This window comes from Triturus cristatus, chromosome 6 (genome assembly GCF_964204655.1).
Source record: "Triturus cristatus chromosome 6, aTriCri1.1, whole genome shotgun sequence".
NCBI classification, from domain to species: domain Eukaryota; kingdom Metazoa; phylum Chordata; class Amphibia; order Caudata; family Salamandridae; genus Triturus; species Triturus cristatus.
This window is the reverse complement of record NC_140589.1, coordinates 1,619,925,633-1,619,937,765: the sequence shown is the minus strand read 5'-3', so window position 1 is coordinate 1,619,937,765 and position 12,133 is coordinate 1,619,925,633. Positions and strand designations below refer to the sequence as shown.

Here is a 12,133-nt window from a genome sequence, read left to right as displayed (position 1 = left end):
GTTGCACCAAAACAGCCATTGTGTTGCTTACCTCTTCAAATCCGCCCAGATTAAAGCCTGTGGAGGTTTCATGCTACTGCTGTGGTAATTTTTAAAAATGTTCAGTTTAATATTAAGTTGTATTACTGCTTCTTGGGCCTTCTTGCTGTTTGTGCTCTTTTTCCTTGGAGGTAACAATATACTGTGTAGGAAAAGTCCTGTCTGGCATTGATTAGTGTAGCTCTCACTCATTCTTTGGAAGATGGTGTTTCTCTTTGCTTGTTTAGTGTGGGTGTTCATGCTGAGGTTATTTGAATAAAGCAAACACAAGTACAAGGGTGAATGTATGACATTGTTCAGCATTCTGTCCATCAACTGTTGTTTTTGCATTTGTCCCCCCGAGTGGGACGGGTATGCCCAGACGTGGGCCCCGTGCTCTCCATGCCACTGGACTCAAGGTAGCCTGGCAAATGAGGGGTGAAACCCTGAAACCGGTCCTAGGATGCTTGTTTCCACTCCATGGAGGACCTGGCTTGGCAGTTCAGGCTGGACTGTTCCCATGGGGAACAGGGTCAAGACTGATTTGCATATGGCTGGGTTTGAACTGGAATGGTATGGGGAGCAAAAAAACGATGGATTTAGGCCCAGGTCTCTGCACTGTGGTGAATGTATGACATTGTTCAGCATTCTGTCCATCAATTGTTCTTTTTGCTTGAGGTTATTCGAATAGGCACCCATAATTCCTATTGCATTTGCAGTAAAGGATTTGCGTTTAAAATAGACAACAGAGTGATAGACAGAAGAGCATTGAGGTAAGCAGCTCCAAGGTTACACACACACACTTTGAAATATTGTTAATGTATGGTTGTACGGAGAGATTGTGGCCACAAAGTAGCGTACAGAGGTAAGAGTAGAAAGACCTGTGGAATTCCAAAGATAATACAGTAGTTAGTATTTAGACCAGTGTTGAATTTCTTACTCAGGCTCCCCTGTCCTAGTTAATGAGTGTGCATATAATTCCAGTGTGGTACCTGAGGTGCCAGTGGCCCTTTGAATTCGGCCAATCAGGACACCACCCTTTCTTCTCCAATGGCACCTCTACCTGACTACTCATCATCTTTATGGTCCAGACACAAGACCTACCTCTAGTTGTGAGTAATGAGTGCATAAAAAGAGATCTGTTGAGAAATGGGTGTTTGAGGGGGTTACATCCTAATGATTACACAGGCAAACACTGTATCTCAGCTAAGTCTGAATCAAAATGCCACAATCAAGGTTTCATGCACAGCTTAACACTTAATAGCTCTTGTTAGAGTTAGACATTAATTTAGCTCCTGTCATTTGACTGCAGAAGTTCATCCCGTGCTCAACAGGAGCTATAGTATAGAAACATCCTGGAGAGCAAACAAGTGGATCTGTTTTGGGGCACTTTGGAATTACTGAAAGGGCTGCATACGCTTGTCTTCTGTAAAATGTATTATGCTGTCACGCCTTTTACTCTATCTCGGCCCATTTACATGTGCCATGGCATTATGCAGTGGAGGATCACTCTTGCGTTATCACAGCTGCTGGCACTGGGGCATACAGGCCATCGGGAGGCACACTGATGGGGTGTCGGATATGAAGTGACTATCTGTCAGGGCACCCTTCTGCTCCTAATGGCGCCCATTGGAAGGGGGGCATATGGGTCACAGAGACATTCCAGCAGGGGCGTAACACAGGCCCCCGCATCCCCCGCGGGGCAGGATCCCCAGAGCTGCAGGGGCCCCCTCAGCACAGTACTTGGGCCTGAGCACTCCGGATTAAATCCAGAGCGGGGGCCCCTCCATCTACATTGCAGGGGGGCCCTTAAACTTTCGTTATGCCACTGCATTCCAGGAATCCCTCAACAGGCAAGTGCAGTCACATCTTGCAGCTACCTCCATGGGATCCCTGCCCCTTCATGTAAGTACAGCTGTACTTCTGCATTGAGAGATGGACCGGCAGTGTGCAACAACTGGGCTATCATTGACTGCACTGTTCACATCAATTGTTTTTGTGACATGGCGGAATGCCCCTGCCTGCGCAGGCTGGACAGAAACAAATGAGGGCGGCCCCAGCGCAGACAAACCGTGAGCAATTTCACATACTAAGGCCACAGGTAAACCCATGACTACAGATGTGTATTTAGGTTAGGCTGCAGTAACTACACTAACGCCCACAGACTGTGTCTCTAGACATTGATACCAAGTGAAAGGGGATGTTTATACATTCTGCCCCAGCAGACTTCTCAAAGGCACTGAGAAACCAAAGCCTGGCGTGATATCTCCAAATGTGCCCCGCTAGTATAACCTAGTGACCGCAACCTGGGCAACAACCCAGGCTCAGCTCGAGGTCGCCTTGGAAACTCGAGCCAAAAGCGAGTCGACCATTCATCTGGCTTCTGCTTGCCACCGACTCTGTAACGTCATGCGCTAAGAATGAAAGACAAAGAATTTACCTGTAATACCCATATAGTGGCTGGATTGCACAATGTGAAACCAGTAAGGGATCAATTCCGGGTTCCCCTCTCAACCACATTGTGTGTATATTTTATTTCCCCGAGCCTTCTTCTGCTGCATCATCACATAGGAGCGCACCTTCAAATACGTGAGTTGAGTTTGTGCGCTGTCAAAAAAGCTCTCCTCTGTTTGATTTAATAGACTATATTGTTGCTCTATGTATAAGAAGAATCTAGGCCACCTACAGAGTGTACATGACAACAGGCTTGCCTTTTCGTTCACTAACAACATTGTTGTAAGGGGGCGGGGAATGTTTGGAAGTTCAGGTTAAAAACTAACTTGTTTTCATAAAATGCCGCTCTCTGTGTTGTGATATAATTTGATGTACTAAGGTGAAACGCTTCTGTATGTCAAAAGAAATACTTATTTTATTTTGAAGAAACTTTATTATAGTTATTCATGATCTTTGTGCAGTGTACGTGGCAAACATGTTAGTGCTTGTACATGTGCTCTTAGAGGCAAGCTAGACCCGTGACTCCGCTCTGGCTCGACTCTCCCTTTGAATTTGTTGGCTAGCCCACCTCTACCCCAACATACTGTCTTCAAAAGGCTGTGCAGATGTTTATTATGCACCTATAAATCTCTATGGATTGTCCCTTCCAGCTCGTGACACTGAAAATGCATTTTTGCGTTTTCAATATATATTTTACTCTTGTGAGGAATTACGATATCAGATTATTGAACAAGCAGTAAAATGCCACCATAACGTGTTAGGTTGTAGCTGAATCCATTTGCTTTAACACACCTGAAAAAAGTCATTTGTTAAATAAAACCTCTGACTGGAAAAGCTGTGTTCAGATGACGTGGACTCATCTGGTAACCCTGCTCCCCATTGCTAAAAGCACATTCCTGCTGCCAGCTGGCCTCCCCGCCTTCTAGGAAACCCTCTCTGTCGTCATTAGGGGCGCAGCGTGTGTCCACGCGGCGGGTGGTTTGATTGACGTGGCACCAGCGTGTGCTCCGATTTAATATGCGGAGTCTGGAGTAACAATCTTAATTAACCCTAACTTGAGGGGTGCCATGCGTCCAACAAGCCATCAACAATGTAATAAACGCGCTCCGGTAACAAATATTTATATTTTTCCGTTTTTGTGGTTTACTTCATCAGTCTTGCTTCGTCATTATATGTAATTAGCGTATGTCCTTCTGCAGTCTGTGCCTCAACAGAGATTATTGTTGCCTTGTAGGTGATGCTTGCTGAGCTCAAAGGAAAGGATGAAGTGTACGCTGTGAAAGTCCTCAAGAAAGACGTCATTCTTCAAGATGACGACGTTGATTGCACTATGACGGAAAAGAGGATTTTAGCATTGGCACGAAAACATCCTTACCTGACACAACTCTACTGCTGCTTCCAGACAAAGGTATGCTTTGCGCCTGCTGCGGCCCTGGTGCATCTGCACCATCTGCACTCAAGCAGCTGATGGAAAATACACACGGCGAAAAATCATATGTGGTCGAATCTTGGCTTGTGGTGTTCTCGCGGATTTGTCGGCTTGACGCGTCATGGTGTTTTTATGACACTAGAATCATTGTTTTTAAAAAACGGCATGCTGATTTAAGGCAGTTATTATGAAATCCTAAAGACGTCTATTCCGATGTATTAACTCAATGAATGAACGAACGTAAACAGTTACAATACTAGACAGAATGTCAAAACCTGTCAAAAACACAAGGTGGCAGTATTGAACCAGCAATATCCCATCGTGTCGTGCTTTCAAGTTGTGTTTTGTTTGAAGCAAACGTTTTGTAGAATGAATCGACGTCACTAACCTGATTTTGTACAAAAAAGACACGGTGAGATAGATAACTTACGTTTTACGTCATTCTAGTAGTCATGTTTTGATTAGTTGTTAATCTGTATCTTTTTACGAGCTTGTGTGTACCCAGTACCACCTAACCACAAAATGCTAATATTAAGGGTTTTTTAAGTAGCGCTTCACACCGCACAACTGCCGTTTCTAGGCACTATAAATGACACTGGGTTTATGGACTTAATTATGATACGTGGCTAACTTGGTATTGCCGGGATTTATACTCGTGCCCTGAGTATTACAGCATAGGGTCGTAAGCATTCAGCTCGCTGAGCCATCTGGCTGGCACATCAGAATGCTGCTTTCTGGCAGGTTCACCCAGCCCCATGGCAGCTCCTCGAATGATACATTTAAAGGTACACGAATCCCACGTGTGGTCAGTGAAAAGCCCTCCACAGTCATCGAAGGCCATTTGGTCTGGAGGTGCTCTTTAAAAACACATTCAACTGCTGGAATTGGACAACATTTACTCCAGGAACCCATAATTTAAGTTGGGGATCAAGGTGTGCTAGAGGAAAGGGTGTGGAGTCAGGAGGGACGGAGCTTGAAAGGTCAAGCGTGACGATCAACGTAAACATTTATTGTAAACAAATGCTGCAAATAAATTGCCAACTAGGGCAGATGTGACAGTAAATCTGTTCTATCTTACTTCTTTGGTCACAAAGAGGCTTCATTTCTAAGTATCTTACTGCTGCAGAGATCTTTTAGTGCCCGGCAATTCTGAGGGGATCACAATGGTGGTAAGATAACTCTGGGGTTAATGTAGCTCTGGGAGAGTTCTGTGTTTTGTACAGTCACAGTTTTGAATCATAAGGTAGCACAGAGGGCTACTGCACCTGCTGCAAAGCACATCATGTAACATGCGGATCATAGATTTGTATTTTATGTAGCTAGGTAAGTGGGCCGCTACTTTTGACACTAAGATCCTTTTGTTACTTCCTGTTCATAAGTTGCAATCCTTCTAATGTAGCACAGTGAGCTGTTTATCAGCATCACAGAGCTGCATGCAAACTGTACATAATGGGTTTAAGTCCTTATTGTTTTATTCTAAATCTGGTTTTATTCTACGGTTGCAGAGAAGGGTTTTGTTACGACACACAACCCCAATCGCTGCGTTACATTATACATTGTGACCCACTCTTAGTAAATATTGTTGATATGTGATCCCTGCACCTTATAACCCTCATTGTCTTATGTAACATTTCCTGCACATTTATTTACAACATTATTTATAGACTTTGTGTGATGTAAGGTGCTCTAGCACCCTGCATTGGAGTAAGTAGTGCTATGACAGTATTAAATAAAACATAAATTAGTATGTGCTGCTTAAATCATTATTTGTGTAATAACTCATGCTCACAGATAAATCTGGCACCCTATGCAAGCACATCTCATACATGGGGATGAATAAAGCAAAAGCCTGCCTCCAAGTCATAGTTTCTCTAAAGCACTTGTGAAGTGATAACAAGCTGGGCACTTTTCTTTCCTTCCATGGCATTGGCGTCTAGGAGTTAGGATCCATATGGTTCCCAGCCAAGATGATAACTGAACAAAGGGAGGGCTGATGGCTCTTTAAATCAGACCTTTGTTTTGGGCCCGACTGTAAGTGAAAATACGAGATCCCACTCCTTGCCTACAGGTTGCTGCTCCGAATGGAATGGAGGCAACATATGGGTGTTTCTGAATTTTGTCCTGTTACCAGAAAATGACAACACCAGGGCAGATTCAGCATATTTCCCTGGGTCGGCCGGATCCCAGATCCTGGCCAGAAGTAGCTTCTGGAACCAGTGTCTAGTGGGATGCCCCTACTTTCCAGCACTAAGCGCGTTCATTGATGTCTAAATTCATACATTTTAAAATAATGTTATTATTGAATGTTGAAATGTGAACGATGTTTGGGCTTTCTTATCAGATCAGAATTTAATGGTATACAAATTGTAAACACTTCGTTCATGAACAAGGCTTGAAACCTATGGTTCAAGCTCCCGCCCTTATTACAGAGCACTGCTTGTAGGAGTTCCTAAATCCAGGGTAGCACCCTCAATGGGCAGTAGTCTATGCTGCGGCATGTCTAGTTGAGGGTATGTGCGGCGAGGATCTCATCATCCCACTGGTAAATAATTTCCCATGGTTCACACATGAAGCCAGAGGGTGCTCAGGATGACCTACGAGCCAGTACATTTGAACACTGTAAAATATCTAACAAACAAGCTTAAGACAATCCAGCGGCGCCTGATCATTCAGTCGCGGAAGGGAAACGGCCACTACAACGCGGCCGTTTCCACGCATGACCATAACCACGCATGCATTACAACGCATGCGTGGTTACAGCAAAAAGCCTTTACCACGCATACCTTTACTACGAGATTCGTAGTAAAGGCATGTGTGCTAAAGTTAAAAGAAAAAAAAGGGAGGGGTTAGGGGGTCTCCCCCTCCAAAAAAAGCGTGGGATTAAAAAATGGGGCTTTGGGGGGGGCACCCTCAAAAATAAAATATAAAAAAAACGCACCTGTTTCCGTCATTTAAAGAAAGAGATGTGGAGGCAATCGGCGTCGTTAGGGGAAACAGAAGGACACTTCCGGTTCCTCTTAACGACGTGCAACGTTACCAAGGAAGATCGAGGAGAGGTAAGGGGGAATGAGGGGGTGGTGTCGCACAGGGGTAAATTTAAAGGGTACATTTTTAGTGTGATATTCTTTAACATGAAAATGCCATTAACATGCATAATTTAACAACGAAAATCGTTGTAAAAGTATGCGTGTAAAAGGCATTATCGTGGTAAAGGATATGTGTGGTGATGGCATTTGCGTTGTAACGGATGCGTGGTAAAGGCATGCGTTACAAAGGAATGCGTAGTAAAGTCATACAACCGTCGCAGAATGGGTAGGCCTGGCTATCCATAGAGTTTTTAAACAGAGAACCAACATGTGGGCCTTCTCTGGAGCTACTCCCGCGCTCTGGAATTCCCTGACGCTCTCTGAAGGAAAAGTGCCAAAAATCAATATTTTCACACTCAAAATGAAGGACCTCCTTACTCAAAGAGCTGGTCATGTTAAGGCGATGCTTACTGTCACAAATGGAGCACTATCTCCAGAGTTTGTTTACTCGGCTTTTCCCCTTCCTTAAATATGTGTGATATATATTTAAGAATCTTGCTCTCCACACAGATTGATTGTTAATTTCTGTAATAGTTCGTTCTTTTATTTTTTAATTTCTGTATAGTGATCTGGTGTCATTGAGGTCTGCTCCATGCTATGGAAAACCACGTATAATAAATTAAAGTTAAAAAGGGATAATCTAGCAGCTTTAGCTGTCAGTAATGTGTAGGGCCCAACCAGCACCCCAGCAGTGGGTTACTGAAGGAAGTGGTGAGGCTTTGATCCTGTCTGACCCATTCCTCATACCACGCATAGCCAGGAGATGCCCACTCCATCAGGAGAGTTGCTTAGTTAGCTGCCAGCATCGCAGAGTAATACTCTTCCACCTCCCAGGCAGCAGGGAGGCACCGCCGGAACCAACTGCAACATGAATATTCACATTCCTCAAAAAAGCTAAATTGTTGTTTATGTTCAGCGTGAAGTGGGGATAGTTGACTCTGTGGGGGCCTGTGCAAGTCTCAGGCCCGAGGCTTCCCTAGTCTATCCAGAGTGAACCAGTTTAGGGTATTCTTAGATTTTGCAAAAAGTACACTTTCTGCAGCTGGATGTTTTGCTTCGTTTCTTGGAATTGAAGACAATCCTTTCTTCCATTTTGCAATTTTGTAGCTTTAGCTTGCCTTTTGTTACAAACTTCTTGAAAAGAACATATTTACGGTTTTAATATTTGTGCCTTTTTTTTATATTTGTTACAATTGCTGAGTTGAGTGAATTCTGCATTCTTGTTACATTCATATTTTGTACATACTATTTATTTTAGGATTATTGTAATATGCTAAAATGTATCCTGTCCGGCCGCTTCAGATTGCGGTTGACATGTAGCACAGTGTTCCACAGTCCTGTCTCTGGTCACTCCCCGTTGTTCTTGCTGTTGGACTCTTGTCTGTGAAGGTAGGTCTAGTCCCACAGAGTGAGAGGGGGACGTGTGTGGGATTAATGGAGGGTTAATTTAGATTCCATAGCGGTAAAGTCCAGATTAAATCTGAGGCAGAAACTCAGATTGGCCAGCGATGGCTGCTCCGGGGCAGTAGTGTTCACGGTGCGGGGGAGGGGGGAGAGGGGAGAGGGAAAGGGGGGTGCTGTTAAAAAAAAAATAAAAAAAAAAAAATGTCACTTACCTGCTGGCCGCCCCCTCTCTACCATCCTCTTTTGTCAACTGGAAGCACCCAGGCTCCCAGACTCCCCAGGCCAATCATGACGCTGCCTGTCACCAGCATGACATCCGTGTCATCATCGGTCTGAGCAGCCTGCTTCGGCAGTGGCAGTCTGTGCATGTTCTCCACCCAGGCTGTGCAATACAGCCAGGTGGGCAAAATGCTAAGTGCGCATGTCTCTTTGGCCAGCCCTAGAAGGCCGACCAAACCATCATGCGCACTTAAGTGCACCAACCACTCCTCCCTCTGCTAGCTGTGATGACAGCCAAGCCCTGTCCCTCCCCCAAATTGGCTTCAGCACGGAAAAATAAGATGATAATAACATTGTGTTATTATCGTTTTATTTTTCCTTTTTTGCAGTGCGGAAAGCAGTGGAGTGATGCTCCTCTGCCTTAGCGGAGAGGCCTCCACTGAGATTGGTTTTTGTTGATTGGTGATTAGTGTTCAGTGTAGTGTAGCTGCAATATGGAATTTAGATTGCGTGGGTAAATGTCGAAAATGTTCCACCATAGCAGTTTCAGTGGTATGCCTTTCTCCATTTAGTTTCATCTCGGCAACTAACACTGTGAGGTGCATTTCAGTCTGTGTCGACCCTGGATTGAGATGCTGGAGAAATTTGCCCTATTTGATGTCTGTTACTTTATTTTACCTGAGTGTGTCTCATGTAAAAAAGTCTTGCAAGATGCCAGTTTGCAATGACAATGTCTCACTGAGAGAAAAATATATAGTGCTCGAATCAGTCTCCGTCTGGTATCTCGTGAGTATTTTTTTACTCAAGTTGTGCAAGCGGATAAAACAAATCACGCAATGCACATGCAACCACATTCGTTTCTGGAAATGTAATTTTGTGAAATGTACATGCAATTTTGCCAAACTTCCCCCAAAAAATTAGTTTTGCACACCTCGGTGTGTCATTGGTAAGGGCATGGTGGTCATTACCTATGCTATGGACTGCTGTAAGTTAGTTTTGTTCCTGTGAGTTGAAGTCTTCTCTGATTTGATCTGTTTTTGGTTTTCCACTGAAACGACGTGTGTCGGATTCGGCTCTCAGTGTTGGGCTGAAGGTTTTCAATAATTTTCAATTATTTTCAATAAATCCTTGGTCTCCTAGTGCTCTGCTACCATCATGCAGCCACTTGTTTAGTAAATATTGTGCGACTGTTTGTGGATCTGGCGGCTCTAGCTGGTACGTAGGGCGACAGCAGTTTTTGGAGGACGCTCGGGCCCATTTTGTATTAAGCTTTATTGACAGGATTAAGAATGTTTAATCTGGGTTCTCACTGGGACGTACATGAGAAAAAGAGAGCTTTCATAGTTGGCCTCTTATGATCCCATCTTTGGATATATAGGATTTGCTTGTCAGCCTGACGTTAAATTTGCTGAAGTCTATGCACAAGTGATTTTGAAGGCGTGTGCTTATTATGGAGCAGTCGTTTAGCTGAACCATCACAAGCGCTCTGGTTATTTCTATGGTTTACTTCCAGAGGATCTAGTATTTTCCCAAGTGGCAATACTGTGACATTTCTGTTTTTGATCATTTCAATAATTTATGCATTGAAAGGTAGGTCTATGCTGATGATGATGCCGGGGTGCTAGGCTGAGGTCCAGTCTTTGTGGCCGCTTGAAGGGGAGAATTGCATTACTTGACAAGCAACAGTTTGGAATAATCCTGAATCCCATCAATTAGATTGACATTGTTTCTTGATCCCTCTTCCAGTTAGACACAGAACTGTGCGTCATTCGCATGCTTCTTGAATTGCAGGTTGTGGCGCTCAGTTACGTGTGTCAGCAAGCACATATATGTATAGAACAACACTGAGTAAAGCAAAGAGCACCGCTAGATGGTGCACATGACCTTGCTTCTGATGACTTGACTGACCCACTTCAAATTTACTGACTGCGATCTGGAAGAAATAATCACGTGCACTGAAGCGCTGTTTCAACAATCCCCAACCACCCCTATTATCTTCATCAGCACTTCATGGTCGCCCAAGGCATCGACTGTTTAGAGAGCAGGAGTAAGTCCCTCCGTTCCATGTCGCACCAAATTTATATCTCTTTTAGGCAAGATCTTTTAAGCAGTTTCACATAGTATGATTTTCATGTTATTCCTGATCCCAAACTTGCACTTGGTTGGTTCATCAATTTGTTCTCAGGAGCAAATTTAACTATCTTGCGAAGAGAAGTGTAAGCCTGCTAATGCTCTGATGTGAGAAGATGTTCTTGCATGGTTTGGTTTCATCTTTTGTTACCAGTTCGTCAGGCACATCCCAACCTTCAAAGGTTGCAGTGGGTCCCAATAATCCGTTGATGGACATCCTCATATTAAATAATCCCGGTTAAACCAAGATCGTTATATTTGACATCCTCCGACTATTGCTCCAGTTCTTGTTCCCATGATGCTCACACCAAAGGAATTCATTCATGAAATTGAGATTCCTCCCTAGGCCTCACTGATACGACCAACATTGATTCCATTAGTTGCCAAAGAGTTAATGTTTTGTTACTAAATTGCTTAAAATGTTTTCCCTTTCCTGAAAATGGTCTGTACATTTATTGGCACGACATGACAACATTTCATATTGCCTCACTCCCTCCCATTGTCACTGAAAATATTGCATATTCAATGTGATATGTACAATATGTCTACTTTCAGACCACATATCCTGAATTATTAATCCTTAAATATGCTAACCTTCTCTCAGGCAGTGCTTAATTTGTGAAATAATAAGTGCCAGGGCCCTGACCAGGAGGCCACTGCAGTTTGCAGCACCCGTTGTCCCTGACATCGCTGCCAACGGCGGTACCAAATCAACTACTAACCATCTCTCTCACCTGCAAGTGCGAAAAGTCCCCAAAGATAAGGGAATGGCTGGGTAGGCAGGTATTAGTATTTTTATGTAAATTGTATTCATAAACAACCGTTGTTCTGCTCCTCTCTAAATTAGATGTGCAGTGCCACTATGTGTGGGGTTGACAATTAAGTGCTTGTGCCGAGCACCAGAAACCAATTAAGTTCTAGTGCCGTGCACCGGAAACTACCGGCTCAAATTAAGCACTGCTCTCAGTTCAAGCTTTCACAAAACATGCATGCATGGATGTGCATTTGGAGGTCACTCGTACCAAATCTGTAACACCCTGCCAAGTCATCTAAGAACATTTTGAGTTTCACATGCTCTACTTTCCTCAATCAACTCAGAGTGTCTAGAAGCTAAGACATTGCATACCTTTGGGTTAATACATTCAATATACCCTAATCATTCCACAATATCACATAACTTTGATTGTGCTAGCTTACATCCTGGTTCCATATATTTAAGTTTATAGTCCTGCTTTTCTGTTATCCAGGCGTATCCAGCGTTGCCCCAGGATTGCTGGACCCAAGCCATATTTACGGTCCTGATTGCAAGTGTCCTGATAAATTACGTTTGTGGTTATAAGTGATGTGATGTTCATCTCACCTGGTAATTACCAGACACAATAAAGTTCACACC

At 43.7% G+C, this 12,133-nt stretch overlaps 1 protein-coding gene across 2 annotated transcripts in view; it reads left to right on the top strand.

The window, feature by feature from the left end:
- The window catches only part of PRKCE (protein kinase C epsilon), a 1,182,017-nt gene that overhangs the window by 718,976 nt on the left and 450,908 nt on the right, over positions 1 to 12,133 (top strand). For both annotated transcript variants that reach the window (XM_085612767.1, XM_085612766.1), the window contains one exon: positions 3,707 to 3,880. In XM_085612767.1, the coding sequence (XP_085468893.1) occupies positions 3,707 to 3,880 (174 nt within the window). The remainder of the gene's footprint in view (positions 1 to 3,706; positions 3,881 to 12,133) is intronic.